This window comes from Nothoprocta perdicaria, unplaced genomic scaffold (genome assembly GCF_003342845.1).
Source record: "Nothoprocta perdicaria isolate Ctin4 unplaced genomic scaffold, notPer1 scaffold_26, whole genome shotgun sequence".
Classification (NCBI taxonomy): Eukaryota; Metazoa; Chordata; class Aves; order Tinamiformes; family Tinamidae; genus Nothoprocta; species Nothoprocta perdicaria.
In genome coordinates, this window is record NW_020455488.1 from 344,497 (window position 1) to 364,616 (window position 20,120).

General features: G+C 46.7%; 1 protein-coding gene across 1 annotated transcript in view; it reads left to right on the forward strand.

Moving 5' to 3' along the window:
* Positions 1–61: 61 nt before the first annotated feature.
* Positions 62–20,120, forward strand: part of SLCO3A1 (solute carrier organic anion transporter family member 3A1) — a 119,779-nt gene continuing 99,720 nt past the window's right edge. The window contains exon 1 of the mRNA XM_026040612.1: positions 62–223. Within this exon, the coding sequence (XP_025896397.1) occupies positions 62–223 (162 nt within the window). The remainder of the gene's footprint in view (positions 224–20,120) is intronic.

The following is a 20,120-nucleotide window of genomic DNA, read 5'->3' on the forward strand; positions in this document are numbered from 1 at the left end:
GAGGAGGAGGAAGGCGCGGGGCAACCGCCATCCGTGYGCGGCGGCGGCGGCGCCCGGGAGGATGCCGGGCAAGACGGGCTCGGCGGGCGGCGAGCTGGCGGCGGCCGGCGCGCAGCGGCAGAGGAAGAGGAGGAGGAAGGTGTCCTGCTTCTCCAGCATCCAGCTCTTCCTGGTGTCCGAGTGCGCCCTCATGCTGGCCCAGGGCACCGTGGGCGCCTACCTGGTGAGTGCCCGGGCCGCGGGAAGTTTCCCCCCGCGCTCGCGGGGCTCCTGGCTGCGGGTGTCGCCGTGTCCCGGCCCCAAATGACTCAGCAGCGGCYGGGGGTTGCCCCGCCGGGTGCCCCGCTCGCCCGGGTGGCGCCGAGCGAAGGGCAGCGAAGCGCCAGGGGACCTTGGCCGCGGGCTGCCCCCATCGCCCCCCACCTTGTCCCCCTGCAGCGGCCCCCCCCGAGCCACCCGCGAGTGGGGCTGGGCGAGGAGCAGGCGCCGCGGGACGTCGCGCCGAGCCCCGCGGAGCCGCGAGGACGAGGGGGAGGCTGCGCTCGTGGCCCCGAGCCTCGGCAGCCCGCGAAAAGTGCCCCGCTTCCCGCACGTGCGAGCGCGGACTGGATCGGAATTCCTCAAAATAGCCTGCTGGATCTTCAGAATTACAGTTTCCATGGAAAAGAACCGCGTTCGTAATCTCTGAGGTTTTTTGAGGCCGTGTATGTGGTGGAGTGTATGCAGGATCCAAGTGCAAGTTCTCCCCGTTCTGCACTTGTATTCCATATTTAGCTCTGCTTCTCTCTCTTGCGCACACGTAAACGGTCTATGTAAATTTGTATTGAATGCGATTTGTAATTTTGCAAGGCATGTAGCTAAAATAGGGCTAATATTCTCCGTGAATATGAAATGCAAATTTGCAGTCATTTTCCCTGTAATGAAACATGCAAGTTTGACTTGGAGTGTGCTTMTAATTACAAACTGAGCTGCATCACGTCTGCAGGGGGGAATTCAGTAGTTTTCCTGCCTGGTGTGGGCATCAGTGGCTGTCACTTAGTTCTTAGGCCTGCYGGGGCCATGGTTTTCTCCCATGGGTAACCCCATAGTAAGCAGATATGCTCTTTCCGATGAGCTGCTTCAAACTGAGCTGTCAGCATGAATGAGCGTGGGATAATCCAGCGTTAAAATAATAGCCAAGGAGTAGCCCACTGAGCTGATGTCACCTAGTGGGCACCAGAGCGCTAGGAAGGGAGCGAGCGGCGAGGGGACCGGGGCTGGCACGWCTTGCTCCAGGATCTCCATGTCGGCCACGCAGGATCATGAAGCCCATAGCAGGGCATCTTCGTCAAACTCCCTTGCTGTCTTGTTACAAAGTCAGATTTTCCTCCCCCTATTTTTTTTCCAGTGCTTTGCATTGAAGTGAGGTGCTCGCTAACTCTTGCTCCTTGGAGTATTTCGTGTATCAGAGCACAGTGTCTGCAAAGCGTCGCTGCCGTCACCTCCAGGAGGCTCGAGCCCCTTCCCCTCATGGGTTAAGCTGTCCGAGCTGCTCCTGTCCCTTCCCTCCCGATTCTCTAGGGCTCATGATGTGAGCGCTGTATGGTGACCAACATGAYGTCACGCCCTCATGGGCCGCCAGCTCCACAGGCAGGAACAGCTAATGGTCAATGGGGACAGAAAGAAAACATAGGAAAAAACCCTCAAAACAATCCCCAGCATGCATGAGAAGYGGCCCAGCTGCATCGTGCAAGTGTTTCTCAGTTCTGTGTGTAATTCATCTTCCCTTGCTGCAAATGCTACATAGATCTAAATTCCATGTTTACATCTATGCACTATATTAATCTTTGGAGGTTACATTTATGCRTAAGGAGGTTCTGCATTAGCGCTATGCTTACAGGTGTCTTGGGGAGAGCGAAAGCAGGAGCGGGGAAGACGCTCGATGAAAGTTTTGACCTAATCCTTTTTGCAGACTAAATGTCCTGTGGGACCAGGTGCTATTTCTGGCTGCCCTCTTGGGAAGCAGAGCCCYGAAATCAGTGGAGACGATGCAGAGTTGCCCAGGTGTGACTGCACCTGGAGTTTAATCGACTCAAGTGCCTCCTGTGAATAAGGGCTACCGGCCTCTGYGGTGGGTTGCTGCGCTGGTCCCCGAGGGACAAATTAGCAGGCGAGAGAAAGCAGTGAACAAACTGCACAAAAGACAAATAGGGAGATGCTGTGGAGGGCAACTCCAGTGCATGGGTCTGGGCAGTTGAATAAACTACTAATTTTAGCCTGTCGGCAGTGATGGAGTGCTGTATTTCTGCTTCTGCTCTGCCTGGCTGCGTGTGTGACTTTCCCTCGGTGCTTGTAACTCAGGAAAAGGAACCTTTTCATTTCTCCTTTTAGGGCAGCAAGTTGATTTTTCTCGGTTTTGTCCACATTGCTCTGCACAGAGACCAGGAGGGGAAAAACTGAGCTGCTTAAAGACAACCGGGCAGTGCCCTGGCTTGTTAGGAGTAATGGAGGAGCTTGGCTTTGGTTAGGCTTGGCTTTCTCATGAGCAGATTTGGAAGTAGGTATTGTAATTTCGTCTTAGGGTTAAAAAAACTTTTTCATGTTCTCAGCACAATAGACAAAGAAAGAATGCTCAAATATATGTACGAAGTCTCCGTTCATCTACTGTGTGGTTTTGAAGCAAAGATCATTCACTCTTATGCATGTTTATATGGATAATGCACCGCGCTTGCCAAGAGTGCGTCATAAATAACAAAYGCTGATAAAAATCTATGCAGTCTAATCCTTCTCCCACAGAACTCGGTGATAAAAACACCCTCAGATGCCAATAGTGGATGCGTATGTTGAATCGATAGGGTGTCTCTCCGAGGCCCTTCATGTGAAATTTTAGGGAATGTTTGATCAATGTCACATTCCAGCGCGGTTGCCGCTTGCTGCGCTCGCTGCCGGCGCGAGTGCATCTGCTCCGAACAGCCTCGGTGCCGCGYGCTCGTGCCGAGACCGTCCTGCACGGCTTATGCAAATGCCAGCCGCTGCACTGCCTTGATTTCTGGAGCGGCTGAGCCTGCCCTCCTCTCTGCGTGTTCCCGCTACATTTAGCGTGCACGTTTATTTATTTGGCTTCACTTGCTTCCTCCCGTGGAGCTTTTGGAAACTTCAATTTCCCAGCACCTGCAGTGGTGCTGGGCAGGCGCTGCTGGGGTCTGCAGACATCCCTGCTGCAGAAGTTACTCCAGGTCTCAGCAGCAACTTCTAAAAGCCCTGGCAATTTCCCCCCTCCGATTGCTCTCTCAAAGCATGGGTTAAAGAGCCAGCATTTCCTGGTGCTGATGGCACAAGGAGCTGAAGAYGGGACCTGTGTTTTCCGGGCAGAGCCTCACATCTTTTGGGCAAATGCAGCAGTGTGAGCAGCGAGGCTGGCGGCTGTGCAGCCGCCGTGATGGAGATGAGGCTGATTCACACACCTTGGCAGCGCCTCCCTCCCTGTCCCCCTCGCCTCCCCATCCTTACACGCAGCAGAGTTTGGAATATTTTAACCGGCAATAACCCTCCAAGTGCTGCTGAGGGATTTCATCACCCTGCCAGTCAAATCTTTTTGCCTAGCCAGCGGTGAAATCATTGCTTTAGCAGAAGGCAAAAGAGCTCCTGGGTCGGCAGCCACAGTCTGCAGAGCAGGAGCGCGATTTAATTTTCTCTCCCGAGCCTTTAGCCTCCGATAGCGCCGGTTCAAGCTGACCTACTTGCGAGCACCCAACATCTGCCAAAGTCGGCGGCTTCTTTAGATGAAGGGCGGGCGCCTGGAGAGGTGGCTCCCGGGAGCTGGTTCTGCAGGGCTACGCCGAGGTGTCTCTGCGCTGCAGCTTTCCCTGCAGCTCTTCACCTGCTTTCCCAAGCCGTAGGGCAAGGGGGCATTGGTGTTGGCGTGGGAATGAATGCAAAGCTCTTCCTTGGTTTGCTGCGTGCAAAGTTGGGAGAGTCATGCCGAGCTGCCGGCTCGGCTTGTTCCTGTGCAGCAGCGTTTGGCTGCTCTGCAATAGCCCTCGTAATGTGCAGGCTGTAAAAACAGTGCAGCATGGGCACAGGTGCTTGTATGTGCTCATATGGTATCTGAGATGAGCTCATTCTGTTTGGTCTCTATTATTATAATTATGAACTGGGATATTAATAATATTTAACATACCAAAAAGCAGTAAATAACATAAAGACAAACGGGGGCCCTGAGAGACGGGCAGCAGGGAAGTGAGTAGTTAGGAGCAGAACTTGGATTTCTAAGTTGCTTTTGCATGCACCCSTCCTCCCTGCAGCCTGGTTAAAATGCAGCAAGTCTGACGGTGGTTTTTTTTTTGCTCTGCAAGAGATGTTGTAGAGACCTTGAAGCTGCTGCTGAAGGGGTTGGCATGAAGAATGTCGTTAAAGACAACTTTAATACAGGAACACTGCTCCAGCATTAGTGCTGCGCTTGGCGCCTACAGGCACCTGCAAGGAGAGATGCTTTGCCCTGGGGTACCTGCAGCCTGAAGAAGCTGGGTGGGAGAAGTTAAGTGCTGGCTAGTGCTGTACGTGGGGAAGATGAGGCACATAATCAGAGCTTGATTCCTTTGCTCATAAAGCTTTCACTTAGTTAATGGTACCAGGGCCCAGGTGGCTCAGCCATAGGTAGGGGAAGAGTCTGGCAGAGCAAGGAATCCCAGTTTCAGGGGCTTCAKTCCAATGACTTACCTGCAAGAACTTTTTTTTTTCCACTGAGTTTATTATTTTTATTCAACAATTTATTTTTCCTAGAATAAGAATCTGCTTTAAAATATTACTGTTCTTTTTTTCCTTCCCTCCGTAGCAGTGCTGAGTAATGAATTAGCCATAATGCTCATAATTTATTTGTCACTGGGGTATTTAAAGGGAAAAAAAATAAGGGATTGAATATAAATGTTTTAGTGGGGATGGAGATTGCCAAGCATTGGCTGGTTATTGCTTACAGTTCATTTTTCCTTAATATGTCTTTGCTGGCTATGTTATTTCTGGAAACTTATTTCTAGTATGACTTTCCCATTAGAGAATATTGTCTGTTTTGCAGCTGAGTTGCACAGAAAGTTATTCTAAACTAGCTCTTTTGACTATATTCACATGGCTTCTTTTTTCAGAAGCCTTTTAATGTTTTTAGGGTCTCTAACTGCAAGATGGAGGAGAAACTTGGCTCTAGCTCTGGATACTGATGCCTTTGGGCCCCTTAGGGGTTCAGGTGGCAGTGTGGGATTGACTCTTTACAGAACGTAAGCTACAAGTTATTAGGATCTACCTCTGATCCAGACCTAGGGTGGGTTTTCAGTACCAGGAAGGCTTGTGAGTAGCTGGCACATGTGCTTTACTTGAAAGTTTGATTTTATTTTTTTATACTGCACCTAATAGATGACATGATGCAGAGAAATGTGCATTTATCCCTGTGTGAGRTTTTTCCAAATTATTTTCTTGGTTAAATGCATTTAAATGTGTGTGATTCTACAAGGGCCTGGACTGATGAGTTTTAGCATTTCACTTTTATTTTTAATAGAAAGTTTGGCAATTCTTCCTTCTCTCTAACGTGTCAGCCTTGCAAGAAGGAGCAGCCCCTTGCAGAGGTGTTAGGGCCCCTTGTGAAGCCAAGGATGTCTCATTGCTTTTGGCCCCTCTTAGCTTCCAAGATGCTGCTGGCAAGTGCTGCGTGCCGATGCGATAACCAGGTCTGAGCTTTAATGGCCTGCGGTAYTAATGCAGCTGAGGTTTGAAGGGCTTTTAAATTAGATGGCAGAATGCATTGCTTTAAAGGTCTATTTTGTCCTTGCTTAGTAACTTCATGCAGTGTGACTCTCTCTAAACTGCCAAAGAGCTAAAGCCCTGTCCCAGTGAGACTTTAGCTGGATTGTGTTCCGCCTCGTTCTCTGCAAGGAAAAGATATTCCTATTTTCCCAGAAAGGGATTCTTCTCAGGTTGCATGGACTTTCTATTCCCCTTCAGGCTGTTGTAAAGGTCCAAAAGCCAGCTTCTGTTCTGCTGCAGCAGTGTGAGTTTATTGCTTCAGAAGAGTTATTCTGCAATTCATCAAGAAGAATTTGTCCTCTGTGTATAATAATATAAAATGTTTCCTTACTTGCGCGTTCCTTGGTTTCCATTTGTTCCTTCATGGTAGCAAGATTAAACAATGGAAATATTTAACGGGCAAGGTTGCAGCTTGCACGAGTTAGTGGAGCTTTGTCTTCTGATCAACACCAGATGAAGCTGCAAAGTGGTRTTTCTTAAGGATCATCCAAGAGGGTTTAAATAAACACATGATAATACTTTGCATCTTTATAGGTTCTAGGGCATTTGGGAAGAATTTATTCTTCCTATTACGTAAGGGGAAAAAATGGGCCGCAGATCTTGATTTACAAGGTTTCATTATAACTCTGCAGCAGAACCAGGAAGAGAAGCCCCAGAGTCCCCTCTCGAGGTCACTTGGGTGAGACCATTGGACTGTCTCTTCAGATGCCTGTGGCAGGGCAGATGGGGTTGCCCGCTCCGCTGAGTAAACATTTCCTCCTGCCACCCTTCAAACAGTATCAATAAAATCAATATGACAGTGAACTGTTTGTGGAGTCCCTGGAGTGTCTGGCACTTCCCATCCGTGCTGGGAGAGCTCTGCCCCGGTCTGGGAAGTGCCCTCAAAGAAGGTCCAGGTTAGCAGATGGATCAAAGCCTGGGGAGAAAAAAAGGGGAATACTCCTCTTGTCCAGCTCTTTGAGGAAGGTGTGTATGTGTTAGTGTATGTGCATGTATATACGTACAGACCTTATGCAGAGATAAGGTATAGAGAGCAGGGATACAGCTGGAACTGCTCCACCTACCAAGTTTATGGAAGACCTGAGAACCAAAAGCATCAGTCTGTGTGTGCATGTATGTATATAAATATATATATGTGTGTGAGCTCAATATTACTGCTTTGTGATATCGAGCCATTCGTATTTATTAGTCAACTCTTGATCTCAGCCCCTTGGTTTTGATTGTGGCAAGTACCCGCTGTGCTGAGGTTGCATATCTATAATTAGGGACATACTGCTGTAGTGCCTGAAAACACTCAATTTCAAGCGATTCCTTGCAGCATAAAAGCGAAAGTTGTATTTCAGGGTTGCTTGTGGAGTTACCATTATTTATCATCATTATAAACAGAAAARAACATAAAAGTTCTATGGTTCAAGAAAGAAAAGCAACTTTGATTAGATTTTTTTTCCCCTTTCTGTTTCCTCTCCCCTTGTAGTATCCTTTCTGCTCAGGAAGCAGGCAGCTTTTCTGGATTTCTGAAAACCTTTCTCTTTTTGGTGTCTGCAGCTACCTCGTGAACGACTTTGGCATGTTTGCAGGCTGGATGGCTTTCAGATAAGGGGGCTGCAAGGGCGGATGCGGGAGCCCACAACAAGATTTTTCATCCTGTGATCTGTAATGATCTGTTTTCTAGGCAAGAATTGCTAGAGGGTTTTTTTTTCTTTTTGTTAATATTGAAGTGTCCTTTTAAAACACTTTCTATATTGTTCACCTGTATAATTAATAACATCTGAGTTTACTGAAAGTGGAAAAGAACTTAAAATTTGGTTTTATGCTGCTCCATAAAATGACAGTAAAGTTCTTGAAAGCACCTGGAGAATTCCCTTCTATTGAGGTCTTTGTGACTCAGCCAGCATTACGGTTTCTGAAGCAACTATGTCAGATTTGCTTTCAAGTTTTTGGTGCTTTGATGTTTTGCTTCTGATTCTAATTTTTTTTTCTGGTTTTTCTTTTCCCTAATAAAATGGCAACTACAAATACCACAGAGAACCCAGAAGCTTGACTGGTAGGGAGGAGTTGGGTTGTATGGGTCTGGAGGAATGTAGAAACACTTTAGTGGAAGTAATTTTAAAAAGAAATGTATAATGGTGTTTTTCCATTCTCTACAAAAACTTGTTTTTTTTGGCTGAATTAAAATTGATGCTGTTTTTGGGGTCCCTAAATAAGGAGTAGCCTTGATGTGCTTGTATATTTTAAGGTGATTTTTAACAGTTTAATGCTTGTGATATCTGATGAAGTGATGTGGAATTGCTTTACAGTTTTGATGCCAAGTAGTAAGTGATGCTCTTTATTCCTAAAGCAGATGAATTATACTGTAAATTTACGTTAGAGGAAAAGTATGTGTTTTCCCTGGAACATATATTAGATCAAGCTTTGCACCTTCTCAGCTGTCAGGGAGCAACTATACTCAAATACAGTTTGGCCAGGGAATAGCAAGGAAAACCAAACACCCTGCGTTTTCTCTCCCAGTTAGGATTTTCAGTGATATTGATGGATATTTGTTTGTCCTTTCAAGACAGAGCTTTAAGTTTTGTGTCTGTAGTTGTAGATTTTTTCACTGCTTCTATTCTCCCAGGGAATAATAGGGAGTGAGAAAAATACCCTTCTTGAGAGGATTGCAACTCATCATGTGAAACTATGAATGCTCTTTGTTTTCTCCCATGGAGCTTTAACAAGAAGAGCACTGCAGAAAGGTCTCTTTTTTTTTTTTTTTTTTTTTTTTTTTTTTGTTTTTTTTTTTTTTTTTTTTTTTTTTTTTTTTTTTTTTTTCTGAAAATGAGGTTATGAACTATCTGTTCCCTCCTTCAACTTTCCTCCTTGGCTTTGTGTAGCCATGGGTTGGCACATTAGCAGGTAGACCAGAGTGTTGCTTGCAGGCAGTTGGGTGCTGGAGGAGGTTGAACTTTTGGGATCTCTCAAAGGCAGCAGGAAGACCAGCTTGAGATCTGCTTGGTGCTGTGAAAAGAGGTCCCTTGCACCTCTAAWAGCAGCTGTGTCTATGGACTTGCACAGAGAAATGTGGAGGGAGGAATTTGGAGCATCCAAAACAGAAGTTACAAATAGTGACTAGAAGAAAACTACTTTGAAACACATGAAATGCCCCAGTGAGACCCTGTTTGTTGTGCCAGGCTAATGGCTTGTGCTTGCCAGAAAGGTGCTTGYTTTCCATCCTGACGTTCCTGGTGTTGCATGATTTGTTGACATGCCAGATCATGGGTGGATTGATTTTTTCCTCCCCTATAGCGGGAAATGGAGAAATAACAATATGTAGCTGATTGTCGCTTTTCAAGAGGACAAACTCTGGTTAAGTTTTCCACTTTTCCAGCCTCATGGCTTGGTTCTTAGCTTTCCTCTGAGCTGCAGGCRGGGCTGGAGTTGTCACAACCTAATCAAAGCTATTGCTTCTGAGTCATTCTTAAAACTTTTTCTTTCTTATTAAAAGAAATCCAACTTGTTTGCTGAGATCTTCACTGCCTTTCCTAAGGCTGTGGGTCCTTCAGCACTTTCTGATTTGCTCTGTGGAGACCCGTCAAACAGGGGGAGTGTGAGAGCCAAGTTCCCCTGACTCCAGTAAGACTGACCYGTGAGCATCTTTCCGTCTCTGTGCTCCGAGAGCATCTACCTTTGGGTAYGAACTAAAGTCCAGCTTAATTTTGTACCTTAGCATGATGATGCTGTCTGCAGAAATGGTGGCTATTGGCTTGTGTTGGGGAAGTTTTTTTCTCCTTGTCCGAATCTTCTCTGTGCCTGGTTATCTCTCAGATTGTTTAGGTGTGCCATCAACCAGCAAGGAGGTTCAGCCCAAAGAGCAATATGTGTGTGTATATAAATATATAAAATATAAACATGTATATGTGTGTATATATTTTTTCTTCCTCCTTGTTGACAGGAGCTTGGTGATTGTGGAAATGAGCTTCACCRTGACTTATGCTGCGAGCTGCAGCTTGTGAAACTTGTATGGAAGGCACTGAGCGTATAAGCCCTTTCCAAGAAACAGTGGGCAGCATTAGTTAGGGCTTACCAGCAAAAGAAAACTGTGTTTTTGTTTTTTGTCCTGCCTGATGTAAGGGCCAGAGAGCAGCTAGCTACAATGGGCCTTTCAGCCACCACATGAGATCCACACTTTGTTTCCTGCTGCATCTTGCTAGTTATAATGCAAGCCCTTATGTCTGAAGTTAGTGCAGCTGTTGGCCAAGTGACAGTGGCTTTAGTTCAAGGCACGTCTTGTCTCGGGGTGCTTGTTTGTGGAGGGCAGTGATATTGGTTTTAGTAAGGTCAGCCAGCCCGGAGACGCAGCAGTCGCTGGGGAGAAGGTGTTGGGCAGTCTGAACACTGGCCTGTTGTGTCCTCTAGCTCCAGGGAACAGAGGATTGGGCCCAAATTTGTGTTTCTCTCTTGGAAAGGTGGAATCAAGTACCTTCTAGCTAGCTGGAGCCAATGCGTCACTGTGCTACAGTATGGGCCGAGTTCTGCTTTCTGTTCCTTCTCTTGCTCTACTCTGTGATATTTAATAAAGAAATTGGATGTCAAGGGAGCTGGCATGGGGTTAGCAAAAAGCTTTCCCATAGGATTTGGGATTCAAATCTGCCAACTTTAAAGAACTTGAGGGTAAGTGCTGAGTAAAGGAAGAGTATTCCATGGAGCTAGAACAACTCTTTGCTTCCCAGAGCTTGTTTGCTCTATTGAGGTCCCTTCTGCATTGACAGATCCCTGAATGAACAGATTCCCAAAACAGCTTGGGAATTATTTGGCTGTTGAAGTCAAGCCACACTAGCAAACCACATGCCAGAAGGGCAGCTTTGTGGCTTCACGCCTGTAGTCCACTGTGTGCCCTGTGACCAGCAGATCTCTCAGCTGCTGGTCCTGTCCTGAAATTCAGTGCTGAGATGCATCAGTGCTGCTGCTCTGCTCCTGCTGCTGAACTCTGTGCTCGTTCCTCTGGAGAAGGCAAGAGTTTCAAGCCTCTAATCAGTTTGTCTTTGATTTAATGGTTTAGCGTTTTACAGTTGAGATGGTATTTATTGATGTGAATCATTCAACTTAATTCAAGCTTGATGAGCTTTTTGCCAGACTTTTTTTTTTTGGTTGTTGTTGTTGCCACTGCTTTATTATTGAAATAATTCCCTACTGAATTATTGTAGATGTATTTAATGGCTCTTGGGGAATGCTGGATGCAGTCTCTAGAATCAATGTTCTGCTTTCAGATGCAGGTTGTAAGTGCTGGTGTGCGTGTGTGGCTGGTGCCTGGGGTCCCTTGTCACTGCCTGGGTTTTTGAGGTGCTCCCACACTCCTGTGCTGCATCTCTGGTCTTCTCTGTTGTGGTAAATGGTCATTATTTGGTTTTGTAGTGTTGGTGGGTGGATGTTTTAAGCTCAATGTGTGGAAACCATGGTGGGTCAAGGAATCACTGTGAGGTTGTGTGGCCTTATGAGTGGTTTTGTGCTCCTCCTAGTTTTTCTGGACTATCTCATCTCCCAGCTCAATGCTTGTGTGTTCCCTCCACACTGACGTGCTGTGAGACACTGTTCTACCTGAGGACTAACAAGAACAAAAATATTCAGTGAAACGCTTGTGGGAAAGTGGGGTCTTCTGCTTGAATTGGGACAGCACCTTCAGAATTTGGCCAAAACATAATGGATTTTGGTCAGATATTGTACTGTGTGGCTTCAAGGCACAGAACTTCTCTTTTTAAGATGTAAATGGAACTCTCCCACACTGCAAATGCAAGTTGAAAGTAAAATGACCTTTTTCTCCTTTATTTCCCCTCAGCGTGGGGTACTGTATAGATTTGGATGCTTTCTATTTGATTCTCAGCGCTGGTTGCACTCCTGGTATCCAGATAGCACTGCGGAAAATTAAATTCCTGGTGTGTTTCCAGGAGCCGGTGTCACTGCATGGAAGCTTCCCTGCCCTCTCCCTCGTCTCTGCTGCCCGCACACAAGGGAGAGATCAAACAACAGGGAGCAGCGACTTGTCTCCTCTGAGCCAACGCTGGGTGAGGAGAAGCTGTGGATTGTGACATCCTGGTGGGGATGGGTGACTCTTCCTGCCACGCGTGGGTGATATTTTCAAACTGGGTCCTGAGAGGACAGTTTCCCCAGGCTAAGCAACAGCCAATGCCTGTAGTTTTTGGTGAAAATGCAGACCAAAGATTTGGATTCTTTACCTGGCTTTTCTATCATCTTCCCCAAAACCTCTTTGTGCTTTAACTCTCTGTTGATAACGTAGTGACAACGCTGTCTGGYTTGATGGGACTTTGATGGGGTTGAGTGTTCAAGCCTATAGGATGAAAGCAACTGGAGAGGAAGAGTTTTCATGGCCAGGGCCCCAAGTCAGGTCCCTGTGTGCCGCCATAATAACGTTAGTTCTGTTAAATGAACTGATTTTGTCCTGTCACACCTGTGGYTGGCTTGGGGGTTTCTTCCATCACCCTGGGCTGTGATGCAGCCTCTTGGCCATCCCTCCTCTCTCCTCACCATGCCTGAAGTCATGGGGTTGAGGCTCCAGCCTTTTGCTTTCTGAGCCTCTGCAGGAAGAGACTGTTTGGAGCTGCTTTGCTTGCTCTGACAGTGATGGATTTTAAAGGAGCCTGAGGGTGTTATTTTTCAGATTTTGAGCCACTCTCTTTGACAAAAGTGACTCTTTCTAAGTGTCTCTTTGAAAATGGGACTTTTGTTCCAAAGCTGCTTAAGTGCTTTCAAAAAAAAAAAAAAATCTCCTTTCCAATTATTGATTGCAGTGGTCTGCTTTAGTGCTGTCTAGCTGTGTTAAAGCAGGCCACATTTACAGCCTAGGTGCTATGTACCTGGCTAATAAACAGTGTTACAATTAGCACCTCTGGAGCTAGGAACCATGGAAAAGTCCAGTGTAAGGAGAATGAACTTCATGTAGCAGCTCCTTGCAAARGATGAGTGAAGAACTAACCAAGGAGGAGGAAAATTAAGATTTTTTTTTAAAGGCTGCAGGCAGTGTGCGAGTATGTATGGAGGCAAAAAGAAAGCTTTAATAGGTCTGTGCTGGACAAGAAAAGATGCAAAATAACTGGTAATGATATTGGATGAAGAAGAGCCCTTTTGCCAGTCAAACTGTCCAAGCTGATTTAACCTGAAGTCAAGCTGATACCTCAAGCTTGCGTGTTTTCCAGCTCCCCCCAGGCAATATGAAGGACTGGGAGCCTTGCTGGGGTTCTTGATGGCCAGTGCCCTGGGATAATTCCTCCAGAATAAGCCACCTGTGCTCAGGGGCCATGGGGACCATTTCTCTGAGATGCTGGTGGCTCTTTCTCACTTGACTCATATGCATGTATCTCTGCGTTTTCTTTTGCTTGCTGCACATCTCTGAGCAAACCTCATGCCTTGCTCTGAGCAGTTAATGTTAAGTGTGAGAGATCCTTGCAGCTAAGGTGAAGACTACAGCTGCACGTGCACCTTGCTTGAAGGACCTGCCTTGCACCTGCGAAACCCAGAGCAGGTGAAACCAGAGACTGAGAGGATATAAGGAAAAAAGGGTTAGTGCTCGTGTTAGGCTTGGTAACCAGCTGGTTAGTGCTGCCATCTGGTCTGGTTCTTTGCAGAGGAGCAAATGCAAGCCTGTTCCCGCTCAGCCACACACTGAATTCTGGATTCTTCCCAGAATTTGCAATGCCCGTGCTATAGGAGCAGTTCTGCATGGGGGGTTTCTCTACTGCTGTGCTTTTACCCACCTCACTCCTTGATAGGTAGGAGGGAAGAGATGGTGATTCCTGTTTTCCATGCATGTGCTTTTTGAGTTTTGCTRGGGCCTGGTGCCTGTGCAGTGAGGGGATCCCATCGGTTGCAGTTCGGTGGCTCTCCCAAGGCGAGGGCTGTCACTAGTCCTGCAGACATGGGGGTGAGGTTTAGCCACCTGTGTGCACAGATGTGCACAGGTCSAGTTTTTTAATTTCCTACATGTATGTGTATGTATATTGTTTAAAAGATGCTTTTARGTCCTGATCTATTTGGGAGACAAGGCGTTTTCTATCTTTGCTAGGAGTGCTAAAAGAGCATAGAACAGTACAGGATATGAAGTCGACTGACCTGTCGTGAGGTAAGGATTGCCACACTTGAGCACAAGGATGCCCTGAGTCTGCCCTTCACAACTCCCACCCCGTTTTCCACCCAGGGAACTGTTCAGGTAGCATCTAGGTTCAAGAATAGATTTAAGATCGTGCCCAAGGCCTGACCTGCTGTCTGTTTACCTCCCCTCGCGCCCTGCTCCTCGGCAGCACGTCTGACAGCAGCAGGCCCCGCTTGTACTTTTTGCCTTTGCACCGAGACAACTTGGAGAGAGAAGTGAGTAGTTTGCCGACAGCTTGGTGGGAGGGTGTTACTGAGCAAAGAGGCAGGATGGCATGGACAGCATTTGTGGGGGCTGCAAGGTGTGAGATGAGGGTAAGCAGCTCGCACGGCAATGGGACACGCTCAGGGTGTTACCTGGGTGTGAGAGGGACCCTAATTGCCACAGCAGATGCTCGGGATAACTTACACGAGAGATACCAAGTTATGAAGTGTAGTAGATTGACAAGAGGACATGGCCGTTTTGTTGCTTCCCTTTTAAATAGCTTCCTTCCTCCTGTCGCTTACTGATTTGACGTATTTCATGTGCTGCTTGAAGAGAAATGTCTCCAACTTCTCCTTGAAGTGAGTTCCTGTTGGCTGCAGCAGGGTGGGCAGCCCTGGAGATGCCCACAGAGCCCASCAGGCGAGGAGCAAAGGGGCAGGACTTGCCAAAAAACCCCTCTCGCAGTACACAGCCTTTATATAAGCACCGGTGTCCTCCAACCATGAAAACTGAATGCAGTTTTCATCAAAGCTTTTATTAGAGCTGCTCTAGTGGGTCCTGCGTGTGTCACTTCTGCCCTGGCTCTTGCCTGGCAGCTGAGAATATTTCAGCTCTGCAGGCCTGTCTKTATCTGCACTTTGGCATAACTCGGATGCAACCCCTAGCCCTGAATTCAGCTCTCGATTGTAAATGAAGATGATGTGAAACCCTTTGCATGACAGGCTCGCTTCTCAGGCCCCTGGTATGGTTTCTGCTGTGGTTAGGAGCTGTGCTTGTGACACTGTCTTCTGTGTGAGCATATAACAAAGTGCACTGCATTAGGAAGTATTTTATTAGAAAAATAAACTGTGCCGTGCTGCAGAGACTGGAGCCTGTGCGTAAATCTTACTGCTGGTCCTATCTGTGGTTTTGTGGCTAAGTTCTCTTGATGTTATAGGAGCCTCCTTTCGTACGTTTTAGGTTGTTCTTTATCTGACTCTGCACAGTGGCTCGCTGGCAGGGAAGTGGGGTAACAGGATGCCAAGGATGCTCCTTTTTCTGCAGACCTATGGCGGTTTACATCCACATAATTAAATGGAGGCATATTTTATTTTATTTTATTATTTTATTTTATTTTATTTTATTTTATTTTATTTTATTTTATTTTATTTTATTTTATTTTATTTTATTTTATTTTATTTTATTTTATTTTATTNATTTTATTTTATTTTATTTTATTTTATTTTATTTTATTTTATTTTATTTTATTTTATTTTATTTTATTTTATTTTATTTTATTTTATTTTATTTTTTGCGAGCCCCTGCTTGTAGAGCCTGTATTCCACATGGGATTCCTCACCCACATGGTTTGAGGCATGCCAACAGCTCTGCTTTGGTTTTTAGAGCACACAGGATTGCATACAGGGCTTAGGGTTTGCTCCTTTGCACGTTTATGATGATATGCATTTTGCTGTCATTGAGAATGACATAAAATTTAAAAACATAAGGATCTAAATATCCACTGAGCTCATTGTGTTTATGCTACTAAAGAGCAGCACATGGTACAAATGGATTCTGACACTGGATGCATTTATGTAGGTATCTTGTCAGAGGCTAAAATATCACATGAATTTGTACATGGTGAGATGAATCTTGAACAGCTGGTTTGGAGGCACAGAGGTTGTAAGGACGTTCAGACTGCAGGTAAAACAGCATCTCCTCTGCACTGGGACACAGAAGGCTACAAAAGGCCAATCTTGACCATATTGCACATCTGTTTCAAGACAGCAAAACTTGAAGGCCTTTTGTGCTAGAGAAGCTCAGTGTGGTCTGAGGCTCTGTCCCTGTGTCCATTTTTGAGCTGTCAGYGACTCACTCTAACTTTTTTGGTGGAAGTGAGGAGATAGACTGCAAATAACCACCCTTACCATCTTTTTGTTATCACCTCTCCATAAAATGGGGCAATGCTACTTCGCTTTTCATGAGAGGCAGGGAAAAGGTTGTTTTTTGGTGTCCCATGCAGGATCCTTRGGTAGCAAATGTTGAAGACGATGGCACTATAGCCGTGATTTTTGCTGCCATAATTGCCTGGATCACAGAAGTCAAGTTTTATGTTGCACATGATCTACATGGATTACAGTCTTGCTGCACTAGAAGAAATTGTAGTCATTCAATTTTGAGATGCACACRATTTTTTTAGGGTCTCAAGCCTGACTGTCTCATGAGCTTCCCTAAGATGCTCATCCTCTCTGCTGGCAGGCAGAAGCTCTGTCGAAACGAAGCGTGGGTTGCCCTTGTGTATCAACTCCTGACTAAACAGTCTATCTTCTGCATGTGTTGACTGCTCTTTACTCTTTTCACAACATACAGTTACTGCTCTGAGTGTGCCTGGTGGCATGGCTGTGACCAGCCAGAAGAGTTGGAAATGTGCTTGCTTGGCATCCTGTATTAGTTGAAGGCACATGGCACGGGATGCTGAGATTCCTGGGAGGAAAGAAGTCACCTGAGAAACAAATTACAAGAGCTGACCCAGTTCTCAGCCTYGTGCCAGCGAGGGAGGAGGAGAGGATGGGTTGTCAAACACGTGCATCTTGCCTTGGCAACAAGAGCTGTGCTGCACCCCTGGGTGCATGGTGTAATATCCCTTCTTCTCGGGTCCCAGGCTTTKAGCAGAGCCGGCCTGGGTGTGTTGGTATCGACACCCTTCTCACTGTCCCTGAGGTTAGTGTGCCCAAGGGCAGCATGGAGGCTGCATCAGCAGTGAGAACATCCCTGAACTTCCCACTGACTTTACTGCACGGGGATGTTGTTGAGACAAGGACCTGCAGGAGATGGGCAGCCTGGATGCCCTTGTGCCTCCACAGGAAGGATGAAGTCAGCAAAGAGGTGCTGGTACCTCCAGTAGGCTCTCGACACGAGGTGGATCTCCTCCTCACCCAGCAAAGCCAGTGCCTTATGCTGGGAATTCAGTGCCTTTTGCTAGGAATTGTAGCTTGTGGTCAGCTGCTGTCCCTCTCAGCCTTCCTGAGTGGAAGGTGTGGGCACGAGCTAGCAAACGTCTGCATTAAAAATAGGCTCAACCACAAATTGTCATTTAAAGCTGGAATTATGGAGCAAAAATGTTAGTGAGGGATCAACATAATTTCCTTTGAGTTTAAATCCAAGCATGGTGGAGTGCTCTCAGTGGGGGAGAGAGGAGCAGGGTGTGCAGGAGGAGATGGGTTGTCTTAATTGGGGATTCCTGGATGCCCTTCAGCCACCCCGTGTCATTGCTGGGCAAGAGGACAAGCTGCCATCTGAAGAAGTGGGCACCTGTTACAAGGGGCACTTTGTTCCTGTGCTGATTGCTTTGGGTTTTTGAGGAATCCTGTTTCCCAGGTCTGTAATGGAGCCTGTGGGAGGTGGTTCTTGTTTGTTTTCCTTTGGGAATACAGTTGCCAGGCAATTATTTTACACCCTGTAGCACTGCAGACATGTCTCTTCAAGTCCAATCTCTTACCACATAACTGAGAAAATGTGTTTTACATTATAAAGAAGCCTTTAAAAAAGGCCCTTCAGGCATGAAGTCAATGTGTTTTCTATATATAACCTTGTATTATTAATACAATGAACTTATCTGTAGACTCTGTGGGTGAATAGGACTTGATCATTGGAGATACGAACAATATGATATTCATTTCCAATACACYATGTATCCGAGTGAATAACGAATCCCCAGCCTTAGATTCATTTCGTGGTGCTGGAGTGGGGCAATAGTGTGAGACAGGCTCGTGGGCTGCGTTTTTGCTGAGCATTAATTTAAACAGGCCTTAGAGAGAACAAATTTACCTTGGTTCAGGAATGCCAAGATCTGTAGATCTAGGGCAGACAAGAATGATGAATGTGGGCATGTGTTATTGAAATGGGTCCAGAACGGCATGACAAAAGCTTCCCTGGGTTTAGTTATAGGCATTGCAATAACGTTGCTTGGCTTCARAATTTCAAGGTGGTGATTGATGTGTGTATGTGTAGGTCGTTTGTCACTGCATGCATTATGTAGGATGATTTTCCTTTTTCAATCATTGAAGAACACTTTAGAGTGGACTTGAGAGGCTGCTTTAGCCCAGGTCCTTGTGAAGTTGAGTTTGAAATCTGTGGAGACAAAATGCACACGAGCTGTGTTCAGTGGCTCTGCACCGGGCAGGTACATGAGCGTGCACATAGCTCGGACACGGTGCAGGGTTTAATTACTGATGGTTGCTGCCCCTTAGGTGTTCTGCTCGCTAAAAGGCAGCAAGATGGATTACCTGATTTTATTCTACACCGGTCCAGTTGACCAATCCTGATTTTAAATTATTCCTGAGGAGCATGGGCTTGCAAAGTGCTGGTGGCTGTTGAATCTCAGCGGTGCCACAGCAAAACCATGTGGAGCTGCTCTTTAAAACTGGGCAGGAGGTGCCTGATGTTAATGTTTTAGACTGTGTTAATGTTTCCGAGGCTGCTCTGCTGGTGTCGGCACTTCCTCCTGTTCCCTTCTGGGTGCTTGAGGCTGATGTGATTTTGCTCTTTGGGGATGTGTGGCACCGCGGTCCTGCCCCTTGCAGGGGTGGTACCGAGGGCAGCAGGGACACAAGGACTGGCCAGGGGTCAGGGCTGCCCAAGCACAGAGCAGGCTGCCCGCTTTGAGCAGACACCCACGTGGTTGCTTTGGGTCATTCTCCTCTCCTGCTGCTGCCTTCCCTTAGCCAAMGCAAAGTAGGAAATATCTGGGGATGAGGGGGTGAGGCAGCATTGAACTTTATTGGAGATTGTCACAGTTTCCCTAATTATGAGCACTCTAAGTGTATTGCAACTGAAATTGTGCAGACTAAGAGTGAGGACTTGAGGGTTTTATTCCCAGGTTTGTCACCAGCTTGCTGTCACCAGTCACTGCTAATTGCACATCAAAGCTGTACAGTTTTTCTATCTGAAATGCAGCTGTCTGAAACCTGACTCGTGTAAAACGTGGAGCCAAGATGTGTTTCTAAACACCAGCATGCTTTTTAGCTGCCTGTAAACATGCATAGTTAAAGCCTAAAACCAGGCAGCCGAGTTGTAAWGTGGGAGCGACTTCCAAAGCTAGTTAGTGCCTGTTGCCCTTGGGAAATCGCTGCTGCTGGCTCCATCTTTCAACCGCAGCTATTCCATCATAAGTTAGTTCTGTTGTCTGTGCTTGTCTCATTACTGYGTGTGTCTCTGCCACAGTTTACACAACTTTATTGAGTAATTGTGAGTTTCCTGTCTAGGTGCTGCTCAGGAATGGGCCCAATTGTGATTTTATTTCTTTTCATGCATGTCTTGGAGACAAACCCCCTTGTATCTGACTTGGGGATGTGGGGTGTCTTACATCCGTATTCCTTGGGGACCTGCTGGAGGCTGTAGCTGGGTGGCAGGAGGGCAGAAGGAGGGCTGTATTTATATATTTACAATGCAGTCCTCAACTACCTTCCCTTCATGTGGGTACAGTGCCGCCAACTCTGAACACAGAGCTCAAGTCCTGCTTGCAAGAGACCTTCAATTGCAGGGATCAGCGAGAAGAAACCCACCAGTATTTCTAATATTCCTTATCCAGAGTGGTCTCCTTGGTGTGAGCAGGGATCGGAGCAGCAGCCGGAGTTTCTCCAGCCCCAAGGATGGGAATCTCTCTCTAGCCAAGGCATCTCCTAAGGGATTTGTTCCTGCTTTTCCCTGCCTTGGAAGCTCCAGCCACCTTTCGGCTGAGCGAGGAGYGAGCCTGATGGAGCCCGCTGTGCCTGGCACTGGTGGCTGCGGTGGCTGCGAGGCGCTGCTGGGCAGCGCAGCCTTGGGCACGACCTTCTTTAATCCTTAAAGGCTCTGTCTTTAATCATAGCTTTTTCCCCCCCGCCTCTTTTACTGTGCTTCCTTGTTCAGCTTCGGCACTTAGTGAGGGAGTAGCTGACCTTCTAAAAGGGATGGGAACAGTCTGGTTTTGTCCATCTGACTTAGGAGCTTTGCACAGGGGGCTTTTTACTCGTGCAAAGCAGAATTTTGC